We start from the raw sequence: 18,286 nt of genomic DNA, 5'->3' as shown, positions 1-18,286 counted from the left end.
TTAAATTTTTAAATTTTATATTCTTTTTTTGTCAGCACTTTGTTGTTTGAGATTCAGGGTAAGCATACTTAAATATGTAAAGGAATCTTTTATACTTATTAAATATATATTCCAACTTTGCTTCTGGAAGAAGCGATGTTTGTTGTTGTTGTTGTTTAATGTTGTTTTTTGCCCAACCAACCATTGAACCTAATCTGTGTGTTTTGTAGTTTCTTAAAAATTAGTGTAGGAGCTGGGAAGGTGGCTCAGTGGTAGAGCGCTTGCCTTTCATGCCTGAGGCCCTGGGTTCGATTCCTCAGCACCACACAAGCAAAAAGAAAAAAGCTGGAAGTGGTGCTGTGGCTCAAGTGGTAGAGCGCTAGCCTTGAGCTGAAGAGCTGAGGGACAGCACCCAGGCCCAGAGTTCAGGACCCACGACCGGACCCCCCCCCAAAAAAAAATTAGCTTAGGCTTAAAACATCAAAAATTTTGCCAAGTTAAATTCCATATAAAATTTTGACTTTAATATAATCTAAATAAAGGAAAATGCCCATTTTGTTTTCTATTCCTGTGGCTTACATTTCTTCTGGATGAATCTGAAACTGGAATATTAAAGCATCAGTAACATTTGTTTTAGTATGTATACCACATGTATTGATGGTTTTACAATACATATTGTTGGTGTTTGGATACCAGGGTGTATACTATAAGCCATGCCCAAAATCTGCTTCTTACACTGAGAAAAACTCTCTTGAAACACAAATATTGAGCAAAAAAAATAGAAATATTGTTTTAAGGCTTCTAAAAAGATCATTGAGTTCCAATTGTCTTTTTTTTGTTTTCACTTTTTGTTGTAGTTATTATATTGTTATTTTCAAGGAGCTGTACTAAGGGATTACAATTTCATAAGTTAGGTTATGAGTACAACATTTCTTGGGCAATGTCATCTCCATTTTCCCCCTCCTGTCTCTACCTACAAGTTACATAGTTCATTTTTTACCTAGTGTACATTGAATACAACGACTGTACTTGCTCACCCATCTTCACTCCTGTCACCCTTTTCCTACCACCATAGAAAGAAAAACAAAACATAAAAGAAAACATGTTTCCATTTCTTGGAATTCATTTTGATAAATAGTAGTTTAGATGTTCAGAGGATTTAAACCTTCGATTCATCCCCTACATTTACTGTCCTTTAGGCAGCTGGTTTGTTTGTAAATACATAGAACTCCACATACTTTACCATGGTAGGCATATTTTAGATCTAGCTTCCACATATGAGAGGGAACAAAGAGCTCTCTGAGCTTAGCTTAACTCACCTTAACATGATTTGCTCTTGGTCCACCATTTCCCTGCAAGTGACATCATATTCTTTCTAATGGATGAATAAATTTCCATTGTGTATATCTGCCACATATTCTTAATGCACTCATCTACTGTAGAGCATCTAGGCAATTTCCATAATTTGGCTATTGTGAATGCCCAAGAGTGGTATGGTCGAAGCATAGGGCATAGTTCTATGTTTAATTTTTAGAGGACTCTCCAAACTACCCTCCAGAGTGGTTGTACTAGTTTACCTTTCTGTTCAATAGGTTGTTTTTCCCCACTTCACATCCCTGCCAGCATTTATTTGTTACTGTTTGAATTCTTAATGTTGGCCAGTCTTACTGGGGTGAGATGGGATCTCACTGTTGTTTTGATTTGCATTTCCTTTTTGGCCAGAGAGGTTCAACATTCCCTCCTGTGTTTATTGGCACTTCTTACTTCGGAGAAGTTCTGCATTTAGTCCTTTGCCCATTTATTGATTCCTTTATTCATGAGTTGGGGGTTAGTTTCTTGAGTTCCTTGTATATTTGGGTATTAGAACCTTTTGATATTTTTTTTCTTTTTGTGGAAGGACTAGGTATTTTCTAGTTTTAAGTAATGATTTTCCATGTAGGTTGTTTGGAAGAGGAAAAAGTCTTTATTTCAGATAATTATAAATTTTTACTAAGTCTCATGTTTGAAAAAGTTGGTCCAAGTAGACCAGCCCATAGTTTGGAAGTAAAATTCCAATTTTCCATTTTTAAGATACTTGAGAGACCAGGCCACTTACTACTGGTCCTTTTTCTAGTAAGTGCCACACTCAATGGAGGATCAAAGAATGGGAACTGTGAACAGATAGACTCACATCCACAGAGAGAATTCTCCTCACCACTGTACTCCTGTGGTTTCTCATGGGCTTAGTTTCACCTATTATAATACGTGAAATTTGCATTATGTAACATGCCATTATGGATATTCCAGAATAACGTGTGAGGAAAATGGCTAGACGGAAAGATTCCATTTCCCTTCCCTTCATGTTTCTCATTTCCTCTCTTTCACTACACTGAAGAATTAAACCCAAGGCCTTACACATGCTAAGCAAACACTACCACTAAGCTACAGCCCTCACCTGTTTGTTTTTTATTGTACTTCTGAATCTTTAACATTTTATATAATATGGTCTTCTACCTCCAATTATTTTTGTTATTTTATAATAATTATCTAATTTGAAATGCACTTCTGGTATAAAATAGATTAAGCTTAATGCTTTCTCTTATATTGGAACTTTCTAAATTTTTTTTGCCTGTCCTGGGATTTGAACTCAGATCCTGGACACTGTCCCTGAGCTTCTTTTGTTCAAGGATAGTACTCTACCACTTAAGCCACAGTGCCACTTCCAGCTTTTTCTGAGGAATTGAACCCAGGGCCTCATGCATGCTAGGCAAGCACTGTACACTAAGCCACATTCGCAGCCTCTATTTCTGTTTATTGTAATAAAACTCAGGGGACTCCATTCAACTCATGGAAGATCTTACTACATGCAATGAAGTGTTTTTCCAAATGTGGAGCAGTAGCTGCCAAGTTTGAGGAGCATGAATGAAGTTGTCTGCAGTCAGCAAGGAAAGTTTGGGGGAAGTTCAGTCTTCTATCTGATAGATTTTGAGAGAAATTGATTAAGGAAGCCAATGGCCATCAGTGGAAGAAAGGGAAGAGATGAAGAGTTCAACCTTGTATTTAGAAGGGTTTGAACAATACCTTTATAAATAAACGTCAAGTGATGATGCCTTCATAGACCCATGTAGGAGCCAGCCACATGTGATACAGTAGGGTGTATACCACTGAGCTAGTTTCCCCTAAGCTGGCTTTGTGTTAGGTCTGTATGATCCTAGTGAAGGTAAGGGGAATTTTTAACACTTGTGTTGGTGGGGTAGAAAGATGACTGTAGAGGAAGGACTGTTTTATGGTTGCCTCTAGCTATGTGTGATTATCAAATTAAATGAAAATTTTTTTTAAGTCTTAATAGCCATCTATCAATTGTCTAGGAAACCACATAGGTTAGTGGCTATCATTGGGCAGCAGACTATGGAACATTTAGAACATCAGAGAAAGTTCTATTAGACTAGAAGATTGATCCTTCATTTCTTCTCAAATATGCGTTTGTATTTTTGGCTAGTGTTACTTCAAACAAATAAAACTTGGGAGTACAAGTAATATTAACCTGACATTTGTTTTTGGATTGTCTTTCATTGATAAAATTCAAAATATGTGAAGAGTTGATGTTGAAATAGTAGAAGTACTACAGAGTAGAAAAGTAGAAATTTAGCAGTGTAGAAAGTAGTTATTTTTGTTTGAATGAAGCAACAAAGATTCATTAAAGCAATTGCAAATTATTGAAAGAGAATTATTATTCTCTTATTCACTGTTCTTTTTCTGCTGCAGTGTACTGAAAGTAAGGATTTTGCTGTTTTATAGCACCTAATTCTCTGCCTAAAACACATCTGGAGGGTGTTCAACTCAGGACTAGTCAACACTCAAAATCACCTTATTTTACCTTATTTTGCTTGAATTTTCTCAAACAGAGTGCTGACTAGGAGTTAAACCCAGAAAGTAGCATACTTATTCTTTTCATTAAATTATCCTTTATTTGCTTCAGAATTTAAAAAAAGAAGCTGGGCGTTGGTGGTTCACGCCTATAGTCCTATCTACTCAGGAGGCTGAGATCTGGGGATTGCTGTTCAAAGCCAGCCTGGGCAGGAAACTCTGTGATACTTTGATCTCCAATAAGCCACCAGAAAACTGAAAGTAGCACTGTGGTTCAAGCGGTAGTGCGCTAGTCTTGAGCTGAAGAGCTGAGGAACAGTGCCCAGGTCCAGAGTTAAAGCCCCACAACCAACACTCCGCCCACCCCCCAAAAAAAAGAAATCTGTGTAGGCTATCCATAGGAGTCAAATGGAAGTGATATAGGTCCAGGTAGCAGGCAGCATGCTGGGAACCTGGTTTCTGTTTTGTGTGTTTCCTTACTTGAGGTACAAATAACTGGCTTATTTTATTTACTAGTCCCTCTCTCTTGTTTCTTTTCCATCCATCCTTTGTTTTTCATGCCTTTTACTAAATTTGTAAGATTGCTTTTTTTAATTTGACCTAATTTGCTTGTTATTTTTCATATAGTAGCTCATACTGCAGGACCTTATTATGGTGAGGGCTTATAAACTAACCAATGTGTATTCATTTACTTATAGCTGAGATGATTTTTTATGGCAAAGCCAGTTTTCCAGACTCCAAGTTGAATTTCAGAATATTTCCAGCAGATTTCTTTGTTGGCTTGTTTTCTGTTTTAAAGACAGAGATCACCAATAAATCCTAACATTACATTATAATCAATGTTTTGTTTTCAGGTTCTGACTGATACTTCCTAGTGTCTTCTTTTAAGTCTTGGTGCTCATGAGAAGTGAAATTCCTCAATTACATTTCCCTCTGGGATTCTATTTGGTGATCACCTAAGTTAACAGTAATTTTCATATCTGAAAATGACGCCTGTGATAGCTCAATGATCATTTGACAATGAGTGGCCTGGCATGCCTGTGACTGTAAGGACTGTACCCTAAGTGAAGAGTCATGCTTTTCCATGCCTGTGTGTGTTTCTCCTGTTCAGGAGCCTCCTGCCTAGGAGGTGGTACCCTTGGGACTACCGTATATGGTACAGACAAGTCTGGTTCTGCAGGCTGATGATGACCTCACAGGACAAGTTGACTGTGGGAAAATGTGTATGATTTCTAAAATTTTCATACCTTCTTATTAGAAGCTTCTCAAGTTTCTATGACATTTGAATGCCTGATAAATATAAATGCGCACCTATCACATAGATTTGCAAGTTGTTAATATTTTGCCACATTTTCTTTGTCTGTCTGTATATAGACTGATCAATTGAAAATTAAAAGTATCGTACAAGACGTTATGTCGAAAACAAACTTTCCAACTTTGGGCGGGGGGGGAGCGGATGGGAAGGGGAAAAAGAGGAGGCAACAATGCTTTATAAGAAATGTACTCATTATCTTGCCCATGTAATTGTAACCCCTCTGTACGGTATTTTCATAATAAAAGAAAAAAAAAGAAAATTAAAGGTATCTTAAGTTTATCTCCCATATATATATATATATATATATATATATATATATGTATATAGAGAGAGATCAATATATACTTAGCACCAAAATATATAATAATTCTATAGTGTCATTCGTGTATGTGAACATATATGTAATATTACTTAGTTATTTTAGTTATTTATATATGTAATACATATATATACATGTATGTACACATATACATTAGTGTATATGTAGTCAGTATTTAAATTTTCCCAGTTTATTCCTAAAATATGTATATAGCCATTCAGTTATTTTAAGGAATCTAGGCCATTCTGGCTTGCCCATTACTCTTCAAGAAAAGATTTGGAATGTATTAAAAAAAAAAACCACTATGGGGCTGGGAAGGTGGCTCAGTGGTAGAGCGCTTGCCTTGCATGCCTGAGGCCCTGGGTTTGATTCCTCAGCAACACATAAGAAAAAAGCCAGAAGTGGCGCTGTGGCTCAAGTGGTAGAGCACTAGCCTTGAGCTGAAGAGCTGAGGGACAGCGCTCAGGCCCAGAGTTCAGGCCCCATGACCAACAAAAAAAACCAAAAAACAAAAACCCACTACTTAGGTGCCACTGGGTGCTCCTTATAACACCATTCCAAGAGGCGCATAGTCTGCTCATCCCACTGATGTTGGTGATGAGATGACTGATGCTTTGTTTGATTTGACCACTGAACATGTTGTATAAGTACCTTTACCCCTTGTGCCATTAAGTAATCTGTATGATAATATTTTGAGTCCATGTAAAATTTTCATTTCCTGAGAATCTTTCAGCCTGTGGCTTTAGCATCTTTTAGCACTGTTGCCTGATGATGACTCACTTGTAACTTGTAAAGGTTTTCTTCTGCCATTCTTTCTACTTTTATTACTGGTATTGTTCCATAAAGAAGCTTACTTTTTCTCCCTGCCCCACACTGTCGTAGAGAGATGAAGGCAGGGGGAAGAGAATGAGAAAGAGGGAGAGAAGAGGGAAAGAGAGTTTGTACCTGCCCACATTTGCTCACATGTGTGCAGCTTAAATCTATGTATACCTAATTACTGAGTGTGTTGGAAGGCATTGCTATTGTTCTTTTAGATGCTCAAATTGCCCACCTTTGGCAATTGCCACACACTTGGCAGTGGGAGGAGCACATTAAAATTGACTCCTGTGTCCTTGGGAATGCTTCCTGTTTTCATAGGTAGATGTCTCAGGCTCGTTTTATACATTCTCTGCCTTACAAACTAATAAAACTGGCTTCGAACTAGGTATTTTTGCATTCATTCCTTACACTGAGAAATGTGTTTGCAAACTAAGATTTGGGAGCTCTGTGATCTTTCAAGGAGACAGAAATAAGAAGTATACTTCATAAATATTATAGGATTAATTTTAAAGATTATGACTTTATAATGCTTTGTCTAAATACTTAATATTTCAAAGTTTACCCTTTCTTATTTGTTTCTGTGTTCTACAGTAAAAGTTTGGTGCCCTTCCTCACATTACTATGTCTACTTATTTGCTCCAGACTATAATATACATAAAGTATTTCAGAATTATATGAAGATGACTGACACTAAGTCTACAAAGTAAAGCTGATGTATTTGCAATTATATTTTGTTATCAGAAATTAGATTTACTTCTATTTAGATTTTGCGTATCATTTGCAAGTTTCATTCTTTATTATATAAAATATTTATATGCTTCAGAGTTGGACTGTAGACAGAGGTATAGTATATCCAGAGGATTCTTCATCTCTATGTCATTTTCAGCTTGCTCCACCTACCCTGTAAGTTGTAGTGTTTGTCTGTTTTATTCTTCTTGTGTATATGTTTGCTAAAATATACCTGTGCATCTTTCTTCTCTATAACTATATACAATTTGTGTTTGTCTATTTCCTGCATAGGAAACAGCAACATCTGTTTTAGGACTGTCTAGAATTTGACTGCACAGATATGCCATAATTTGTTCAGATAACCTCTATGTGTAAGGATTTTAGTTATTTTTAATGCTATTTTACTACTCTGGTGACTGTCCTGTGCTAGATTGTTTTGTGTGTGTGTTGTAGGACTGTCTCCTGAGTGAGTCTGTGGATAACTGTGGGTGCAGTTCCGCTGCAGGGGCTTTGCTGTGTGATGCTCCCAAGGTGACTTTGAGCCTTGCCAACATTGTGTGGCCAATTGATTGAACTTTTAGTTTTTCTATTAGATGAAAAGTCTACCTCAGTAGTTTTGATTGCACTTTCTTTGTGAATACATTTGAGCTACATTGTCTTTTTTAAACGGAATTCAATGTATCTCTTTAAATTCCTTCTGCACTCTCTCTGTAGTCCTGCATGTTAAGTCCAGGTCTGGTTTTGTTTTGTATGTTTAAACTCTAACTCATTTAGAGTTATGTGGTATGAGGTTTGTATACACTTTTATTTTCTCTGGCAATCAGTTGTCTCAGAATCACCTAATAAAAGATTCTTTTTTATCCTGTAGGGAAGAAAGGAAGAGAGGATTTGTCTTTTATTTTTGGATTTGTTTTTATATTTTGGCTTTGATTTATTAAATTAGCATTCTGGTGTTTGTTCTGGTGTTGTTGTTTAAATTAATAGAGGCAGAATAAGAGAATGAAACTTGGCCCAGAACCACAGCCAGGCTCCCTGATAGTTGAATTTATACCCCTGATTATATGGTAGGCAGAGGAAGCCCATGCTCTCTGAAAAGCAGCACTGTCTTCCAGTGTACTGCCTGTTCATTCAGCATTCAGACAGGATGCTAAAATCCCAGGCTACAGACCTTTCATCTGACACTGCTCAACAAAAAAACTTGTGCCATTCATTATGTTATTGTCTTAAAAGGAGAAGTCTGACCTGTAAAGTTTTAAAAGGTGTTCCTAACTTGGGAGCAATAGTTTTTTTTTTTTTCTAGGGGGTAGAAGCATTTGGAAATGTGTAGAGTAAAATTTGATCATAAGCCCTAGTATAGATTATGAAAGGGCCAGGGATGTTCAGATCCTCTCCCCTGTGCTACTGGGGGAAAGGGCATAAAGATGGTCTGTAACAACAGCAGTCACACCCAAGAAAGCTCACTACTAAGAAACTTAAAAGAGTATACATCGTTTAACAACTCAGCAAGCACTGGGCAGGCATCAGTGGCTCTCACCAATAATCTTAGCTAGTCAGGAAGGTGGGATCTGAAGATCATGGATTAAAGCCAACCTGGGTAGCAAAGTCCATGAGACTCTCAGCTAACCACCAAAAAGCTGGAATTGGAACTGTGGCCCAAGTGGTAGAGTGCTATCCTTGAGGAAAAGAAAGCTCAGGGACATCATCCAAGCCCTGAGTTCAAACCCCAAAATGACCAGCATGCACACACACACACACACACACACACACACACACACACACACACACACACAAGCTCAGGGACAGCATCCAAGCCCTGAGTTCAAACCCCAAAATGACTCAGGGACAGCATCCAAGCCCTGAGTTCAAACCCCAAAATGACCAGCATGCACACATACACACACACACACACACACACACACACACACACACACCCCTACCCCTGGAAGGATTAGAGTTGTAGACAGTGGTAAACTGACTTTAGCATGTGTAAGGCCCTGAGTTTGAACCCCTGCACCAAAAAAGAAACCAAAAAATTGGGGAAAATGGAAAGATCATCTAAAAACATTAGGAGTGTCATGATGGATGTAATGATTTGAATATGAAATGTCCCCTCTAGGCTTAAGTGTTGAAAGTTTGATCCCCAGCTAGTGAGCCTATTTTGGGAGGGGCTGGGACCTTTAGGAGGTAGGGCCTAGCTATAGGAAGTAGGTGATGGGAACTTGCCCTTGAAGGGCACCTTCTCTTTAGTCCCCTTTTGTCTTTCTTTGCTTCCTGGATACCATGACATAAGCATCCCCTGCCACCTCCTCCTGTTGCACAGTGTTCTGCCTCAGCTCGGGCCCCAGTGAATACATCTGCTCTGGAACCCTGAGCCCACATAAATCCTTTCTCCTTTAAACTGTCTAAGATATTTGTACCAATAATGAAAAAACTGACCAACATAGTAAATTAGATTCAGAGCCTGTTCTTTCCAAGATTTTGTCTTTGCCCTTGGCAAAGTTGAATGATTGCCTTGAGTACTTTACCATAGATGTTTGCATAGGAGTGCTTTTCACTTTTATTTGCAAACAGATTATTCGTGTATCACATTGAAGGAGTGACACCTTTGAAGCTGACACTTGAAAATTGTCAATACCAATTTAGAAGCTAAAGTGGGGTTTGGGGGGGAGGGGAGAGTATGCATGTAGTGATTTTATCATGCTATTTATAAATTGCTTAGGCATGGCTGGATGGTAGAGTTAACGGCCTCACACTCACAAGACCCTGGTTCAAATGCCAGTAATGCCCTCCCCCAAAAGATAATGAACTGAGACTGTGAAAATGTAACACTAGTTCACTAGTTCAGTGTCTGGTCTACAATAAGTATTCAATAATAGTTATAAATGAGTTTATTTGATATAGTTGTTAATTAACCTTTGTCTGTTATTTACAGAAAGCTATTACTTACCTTCTTCCAAGTGGTTTGTTTGAGAAACGAGCCAGGCCAATAATGAAGGTAGTTACCTTAATTACTTTAAAAATTTTTTTTTCATTTAGTTTTATATGTTACAGCCATTATCTAATAACACTTTAAATTTATTTTACAGCATCCTGAACAGATTTTTCCAAAACAAAGAGGTAAGTTTGCTAAAGAATAAACTTTCCCCTCCTCTATTACAGTATTGGGTTATATCAGCAGTTGCTCACATATTGTATGGTTGCTATCTTGGTCCTAATTGTCAAAAACGTTTTGTAACTAATAACCAATAACTAGAGTTTATAAGCTGTTCTTCATTATTAAAGGATATTCATGTTAGGTAAGGTTAGAGCTTATGCCTGTGCTAATGTCATAGAAGTTACTTGCATTCTGTGCCTCTTTGAGGAAGAATTTAGTATAGATCTGTTGTCAACTCTTTCAACTTTTATTTATATTTTAATTCTTCATTTTAGAGTCATATTTGTCTGAATACAGATTTCTTTCTTTGTCCTTTCAGCCCTTTAGTGATATAATTCCATTGTCTTATGTTACTTTTTTTTTTTTTTTTGTCAGTCATGGGGCTTGATCTCTGGACCTGGGTGCTGTCCCAGAGCTCTTAGCTCAAGGCTAACACTCTACCACTTGAGCCATAGCACTACTTCCGGCTTTTTCTTCTGCTTATATGGTGCTGAGGAATCAAACCCAGGGCTTCATTCATGCAAGGCAAGCACTCTACCACTGAGCCACCTTCCCAGCCCTGTATGTTACTTTTGATGAGCAGCCAACCATCTTTCCTACCATGCCATCTGTTTTCTCCGACTTTTTACAAAGAATTTTATTTTTCTTTTTAACCCACAAGCTTTAAAATTGCTAGAGAATTTAATACTAAATGTTCTAATGCATTAGAAGCCTTTTACAGACCAGTGGTAGTTGTCACTTAATTTAGGAGCTGGGCCCAATTGACTGTAATCTCAGCTGTAATCTCAGCTACTCAAGAGGCTGAGATACAAGGAATTATAGTATGAAGACAGTTAGGCAGAAAAATGTAAAGACTCTCCCTCCAAAACAATCAGCAAAAAGCTGAGCTGGAGTCATGGCTCATGTGGTAGAGTGCCAATCAAGCAAGCACAAGAGCCTGAGTTCAAACCCCAGCACCAGGGGTAAAAATTGTATTCATTGTAAAGGCCATTTAAAAATAAATGTAAACTTAGATGAGTTCATCAGCTGTGATATTGTCCCTGGAGGGATTTTTAAGTTTGTGTGTGTTGTTTCATATGACCGTGATACTGATGGGTCAGCATTTCTTATTTTCGATTTCCTTATGGTAGAACAAAGAGTATAACAGAACTTACTAAGAAATCTGAGTACAAAGAATTTCTATATTTCCATCAGTGTTTTTCCTTCAACCACACTGAAATGAACACAACTCTTTTTATTTTTCTTTCTTTCTTTTTTTTTTTTTAAAGAACTTGCCACAGCCGGGCGCTGGTGGCTCACACCTGTAATCCTAGCCACTCAGGAGGCTGAGATCTGAGGATCGCGGTTCAAAGCCAGCCCGGGCAGGAAAGACCGTGAGACTCCTATCTCCAATAAACCACCAGAAAACCGGAAGTGGCACTGTAGCTCAAGTGGTAGAGCGCTCACCTTGAGCTGAAGAGCTGAGGGACAGCGCCCAGGCCCAGAGTTCAAGCCCCACGGCCGACCAAAAAAAAAAAAAAACAAAACTTGCCACAGAATCGTTCTAGAACACTCAACTTCATTTTCTTAGATGCAGCAACTACCTTTTCTGCTTGAGCTTGTATTTCATCTGTTTAGATGGTACATAATTCATGTGTCCTGTACTTAAAGAAAACATGAAATTATAATACTCCCACTTAGGGTTAAATAATGTGTAGCTGGGCAGCATAGATAGAGTGTCTGAACAGACTGGGTGCTCAGAATGCTTCAGAGAGATTGGAAAGAGTACAGGTACATCCATAGAAATTTTGTTTTATGTGAGTATTTCTGCTCAGCTGTAGTTCTGTTCAGAACTGAGTGTTCTACAGCTTTACTTTAACCTTAGAAACAACTTTTATGAGACAGATGTTGGTGGCTCATGCCTGTAATCCTAATTGCTCAAGAGGCTGAGATCTGAAGATCACGATTCAAAGCCAGCCTGGGCAAGAAAATCCGTGAGACTCTTAACTCTAGTTAACCACCAGAAAACCAGAAGTGGACCTGTGGCTCAAAGTAGAGAGTGCTACCCTTGAGCAAAAAAGCTAAGGGACAGCACCTAGCCCTGAGTTCAAGCCCCATGGCTTTGTCTAACCTATTCATGTCTTTCCTGTTTCCTCAGTCTTTATTTCCTTCATTCTTAGACATGATAATTACAAAATACATCACATCAACTTATTGGGGAAATAAATTAAGGCAATACCCCAAAATCCACCTTGGCTAGTTTTAGAGCATAATTGTAATAAACACAAGGCTCAATAATCTGCTCCTAGTGGCATTCCTATAAATGTTGGTAAATGGCAGTGCTTTCAGTCTTTTTTACTAGTGCTGAAAAGTTGAAAAACTTCTTTCAACTTTTTTTTTAAACTTTTTTTTCAACTTTTCAGCACCTTTACCCTTATCCCTCTCACCTTTTGTTCTATGTATTTCTACTAGTTGTGACTCAGTTGCCCTTCTGAGACTAGTTTTACAGTATTAGATTTACCTAGTTACAAGCAGCTAGAATGTAACAACTGACGGGGTTTGTCTATCCTCCCACACTGTTCACGTGCCATTTTGAAAATATATAATTTTTTTAAATTAAGCAATACTCCTATAGAATTATTCAAATATTTTACTGTACATTGTAAGTGTAGGACAAACAGATCTTTGTAAGTTGAAATAGTAACTGAACTTTAGGTTCAATAAATGGACCGTGATACTTGTAAGGTTTAACCACTTTATTGAAAGATGGAAGCTTCTAAATTGAGTTAACATGAAAACCCTGCTCTGCAACTGGCAGAAGAAAAAGAAAATACTGGGAAAAATGAAGCTATACACCAGATTAATGACAGAAACAAGAAGGAGCTCTACTGTGAGACAATATGGAATTCAAAGAGGATGGGGAGCGGCTCAATGAGACAGGAATGCTAATTTATATGGATAAAACCTAGGATCCATTAAGTGAATGTGATGACCATGAACCTTTTTGCACCAAACATTTAGTATCCATTAAGTGAATGTGATGACCATGAACCTTTTTGCACCAAACATTTACTATTGAAATGTTATAAAGCAAAGCCGTTAACTAAGGCTATAAAGAATTTGAATAACACAGCATGATTTTATAGCTACATATACAAATACAAAGAATACATTTCTATGGAAATGCATGTGGAATGTTAATAGAATTATGAGGAAATAGGTCATAAAAATTTTAACAAAACCCAAACAGTAGAAATCCTATCTGAGTTTTCTCACTTAAAATCAATAGAAGCCAGGTTGTATTAAAGACAAAATAAAAATCGAGTTTATAGAGTATTTAGAAGCCCATGACAGTGAGAATAGTTCCTGTCAAATCTAATGGGGTATGGCCACTGTATGCTGCATAGACAAACATACATTATTAGAAATTAAGAGAGACTGACAATAAGTGAACTAAGCACTGAGTTTTCAGAAGTGTTCAGTTCAGGGAAAACTAAATTGATGTACATAATGAACAAATTTGAAGAATGAATATGGTAATTAATCCAAGTATTCCTTTGAAAAAAGCCAATGAAATCAGTGAACATGGGGCAGATTTGCTAAAGGAGAAAAAGAACAACATTAAGTTTTATTTTATTTTGGTAATTTCAGGGCCTCCTCTATGCTAGACAAATACTGTTTCTGAGATCTAGTCCCAGCCCAACAATAAAAATTTAACATAATATTTAGAGAATATTTAAAATATAAGAAAGTTATGAGTAACTTTATTGTAGTTAATTTGAGAACCCTCTCATGTAATAACAGCTAGAGTTTTTTGGAATGTGGAAAAGAATAGGCATACTTCAAAGTGATTCACATATGCTAACCCAAAACCTTCACACTAATCACCTACTTACTATTCTTTCCTCTACTTTATAGATGTGAAATGAAAAGCAGAGTTTAACTCACTAAGGACACAAAGCCAGGAAGGGCATGTAGAAAGGCCAAAGGGCTCTACCTCAGAACATATATGTGCGGCCGCCAACTCCATGAACTCTTACACAGGTAGCTTAGAGAATAATGCAGATGTCACAATTGTCTTACTTAGGAAAATGCTGATTGGACGAAAAGCCAGAGAAGCCCAAGATCAGAGGTCTATGAAAGAGACCTGAACTTAAGTCTTGCCAGTTCCAAGATGCAGATGAAAACAAGTAAAGGCTTCTAAATTTGCTTTAAGGCTCACATAATTATCAAGTCCAGAGAAGAATTGTTTAGAAAAGAAGCCTATATCAAATTAACCAAATAAAGCATTTTATTAAGAAAATATACTAGAGAGCATTTTTCCCTGGGAACATAAGAATGGTTTGACATTAGGAAGTTAATATTAATGTAATTTTCTCTGTGAGTTAAAGGGAGAGTATTTCCAGAGAGAAAACACAAAATCAGTTAACAAAGTTGAGCATTTTTTGTTGTTGTTTGGTTTTATTTGGATTGTTTTGTAAAAAACAACAACAACAACAACAACTAGAAATAAGAACCTTCATTAATTTGAGAAAGGCTATCATAAGAAACAAATGAATTGAAATTTAAATTCGTCATTTTTTAATTGTTACATTCAGGAACAACAAAGGTTATGTACACATGTACCTCATTATTCAGTATTGTTTTAGAAATCTTATCCAGTGTAACTTAAAAAAAAAATTATGGGACCAAAACTAGAGTTCTAGGAGTAGTTTCTTCCTGCCTAGAAGTACAAGTCTTGGTTCAATCCCTAGACCTTTCACCCCACCAAAAAGTAGAAAGTAGGAAAAAACAGTGTAGACTAAACAAAGAAACACCAAGAAGAACCTTAAAGAAATTAGGAAGAGTCCTCTGATACAGTATCAAGTGTTGCTTGCTTGTTTGCTTGCTACTCCCCCACATTTGAGAGGCAGAGGCAGGAGGAGTGCAAGTGAAGGCCATCCTGGCTTCGTAGAAAGACCATGTCTCAGCCAAATAGCTGAGATTGTAGCTTAGTATAGTGTATATGCATATAGCATATACAAGGCCATACATCCTGTCCCTAGCTCTGTAGAAAGAAAAGAAAGAAAGAAATTGGAAACAATAAACTGTGAAAAATCGGAAAGACTATTATGAAAATTTCAGTAGAATATTATTACTTGAGTATCTGAATTCCAAAACACAACATCAGTTGTTCTGAAACTTTTTAACGATCCTTTTCATAGAAAGGCACCACAGGTAGTTAAAGGCTGAACTGCTGACTATGTGGAAACCAATTAGCATCCTGCCTATCAGTGACATCAGTGTCCACCACACATGATGAAATGGTCATACACTGGAGTGTAATGATGATACAGGCAACAGAACTGTGATACTGACAGAAAATAAATTGCTGCCTTTCTCATTCTTTATGTATTTTGCAGAACCACTTTGAAAAACACAGAATCCAAGCTGTATAAATATATATAGTTACATGTGCCAGATGTATGTGCATGTGTCCCTTTTAATCTGTTTCAAGGAATGTTACAAAGTAGATTGTGTCCAAATGATAGAGTTGGGTTAAACTTTACAAAGTCACTGTATGATATGGAATTAAGAAATTTAAACTCCAGAACAGAAGTAAGGTGGCTAGTATACAGGAATAGATAGATATTCAGCCCTCATTATTTTTTAAATGATATTAAACCACACAAAAAAAGACAAAGATGACAAACTACTGCAAAGGTAAAAGCTTTGACAAAAAGACATTAGAAAAATTTGGGGCTGGGAGAGTGGCTCAGTGGTAGAGTGCTTGCCTTGCACGCATGAGTCCCTAGGTTCAATTCCTCAGCACTACATAAGCAGAAAAGGCCAGACGTGGCACTGTGGCTTAAAGGGTAGAGCGCTATCCTTGAGCTGAAAGGCTGAGGGACAGCACCCAGGCCCAGAGTTCAGACCCCATGACCAAAAAAAAAAAAAAATTAAATGTGACAAAGGCTTGAAACCTAAAATAAATATTTTTTACATATATTAACAACAGAAAAGCCTGAATAGGAAAATGGACTAAAGGAAAGCAATATGTAAAAGGGAAAAAAAGCCTTTAAACATTTGAAAATGTCAGACCCGAACTAATTCCTTTACAATAATAATAACAAAGAGGCTGATTCCTTGGCCAGAAGATAAGAAAATTTTAATATATGTCAAGAAAAATTAGAAACAGTTCAAATAGTTATCATAGAGTTTCTAAATAAACTGTGAGAGCCATACTAGGCATTATGGACAAATGGTGAAAAGAGTGAAGTAGATGACCTGTATCAGCCCAGGTTTGACTGGGATAGAAAGGCAGCTAAAAACACTACAGAGCAAACTCCCTACCTTATTCTTTTTAAGAATTTCCCATGGTTTCTTGAAACTTAACTTATAAAATGACATTGACAGTTTATAATTTTGAAAGAAGCTCTGGAATAATTGTTTTCTATTATAGGAACATGCAACACTTCTTGTCATATGTGTGTCATGTATTACTACTTAGGTTTGTTTCTAAGAAGAGCAGACAGTACTGTTTCATCGAGGTAGCCCTGTAAGAGCTAGAAAGAGCTAGAAATCCCACCTTTCCTCTAACCAAGCAATGTCAACATGTAATCCTTATAGCAACAGTACATACTTGTATAATTAATATTGTCTTTTTTGAAATCTGTTCATAATTAACTAAATGGGAAGAGGCAGTATCAAGAGCAACAAAGTAACTAAATCATTTGCAATACCAATAAAGAGTACAGAATAAGAGATTTGTATAGAAAACAAAAACTGAAAACCAGAAGTGAAAATCTGAATATTTGGAAGACATATTACATGTTTCTGTAATGGAAGACAATATTCCAAAAGTTCTTTCAGAATTATAAATTATCAATATCATTTTACAAGTTAAGTTTCAAGAAACCCTAGGAAATTCTTAAAAAGAATAAGGTAGGGAGTTTGCTCTATCCGATGTCAAAATGCAGCAGAAAGTTCTGATGGGTACAATGGTGGTTGTGATACAGAATAAACAGAACAGTGAAACAGAGTAGAATATTAACCTCCAGCAGGAGTGTATGTCAGATTTTGTGATTTCTAAGACAAGTTTTTCAAATTTTAGTGTCTTTGCTAACAAGATACACTTATCAATAATGTCAGTTCTGATATCTGCTATGGTTTTGTGTGCATATGTGTGTTATATACAAGATGGGATATCTTTATTTTGGGGAGATTTGAACTAAGGGCTCTACCATAACAGCTACTGGAAAATACAATGGATTTAATTTTTTTTAAAAAAACTGTTTAAACATGGTGTTTAAAATGATTAGAGCATCTTTAAGCCATGGGCAAATAATTTTATCTTTCAATCCAAATGTCCAATAGTTCTTATTTTTCACTATTCATTAGGATATTTTGGTTCTCCATTAGGTATATTCACATAAAGTTCTTGGGTCTGCCTAATACTAATTATCCCCAGAGAAAAAAGTATCTTGCATATGATTCAGAAAATATCACAGCAGGAAAGTGCTTACTTTAAAAAAAAAGAAGAAGAAGAAGAAGGCTCTTTTCTGCTGGTTAAATAATCTATGACCTCACATACATAAATTCCAGATAAATATCTAAATTTCAGAATAAAAGATAAGAAAATTGTTCTGGAGAGCCCAACACCTTTAAGCATACACACTCCATGGGGACAAAGACTGTTCACAAAGATGTAGAAACAGTGGTTTCCATGAACACTGGTTGTGGCCCTCTAAAGGCCCATAACATATACCACACTTAATATGTGTACAGTAATCAACTGGCATGGCAATAGGGCAGTCTGCAAAACTGTCCAAAGAAGCTCTGTGATGGGATCAATAATGAACAAGAAAACAAGAAGATGGAAAATACTGCTATAAAGAAAAACAGATTTGACTATGGTATATATGTGATATATATATATGTATATACAATATATCATATTATATAACAATATATTACATATTATATAATACTAAATATTACATATTATATTTTATATATTATGTAGCAAAAGTAGATAACAATTCATGTATGGACCTGGAAGCGTGGTCTTTACAGGAGTCACTGCAAATAGTTACTTGTGAAACAGATCAACAGTAGACAGAGAGTGTGGAAATGGTGCTTGTCTTATTTATATATGTTCGTTTTC

General features: G+C 36.7%; 1 protein-coding gene across 1 annotated transcript in view; it reads left to right on the top strand.

Annotated features, from left to right (window-relative positions):
• Mrps9 (mitochondrial ribosomal protein S9) overlaps positions 1-18,286 on the top strand; it is a 71,640-nt gene that overhangs the window by 33,283 nt on the left and 20,071 nt on the right. Inside the window, exons 3-4 of the mRNA XM_013034712.1 lie at positions 9,940-10,002; positions 10,094-10,124. Coding sequence (XP_012890166.1) covers positions 9,940-10,002; positions 10,094-10,124 — 94 coding nt within the window. The remainder of the gene's footprint in view (positions 1-9,939; positions 10,003-10,093; positions 10,125-18,286) is intronic.

Source organism: Dipodomys ordii, unplaced genomic scaffold, assembly GCF_000151885.1.
Source record: "Dipodomys ordii isolate 6190 unplaced genomic scaffold, Dord_2.0 Scaffold194, whole genome shotgun sequence".
NCBI lineage: Eukaryota > Metazoa > Chordata > Mammalia > Rodentia > Heteromyidae > Dipodomys > Dipodomys ordii.
This window is presented reverse-complemented; position numbering and strand designations above follow the sequence as displayed.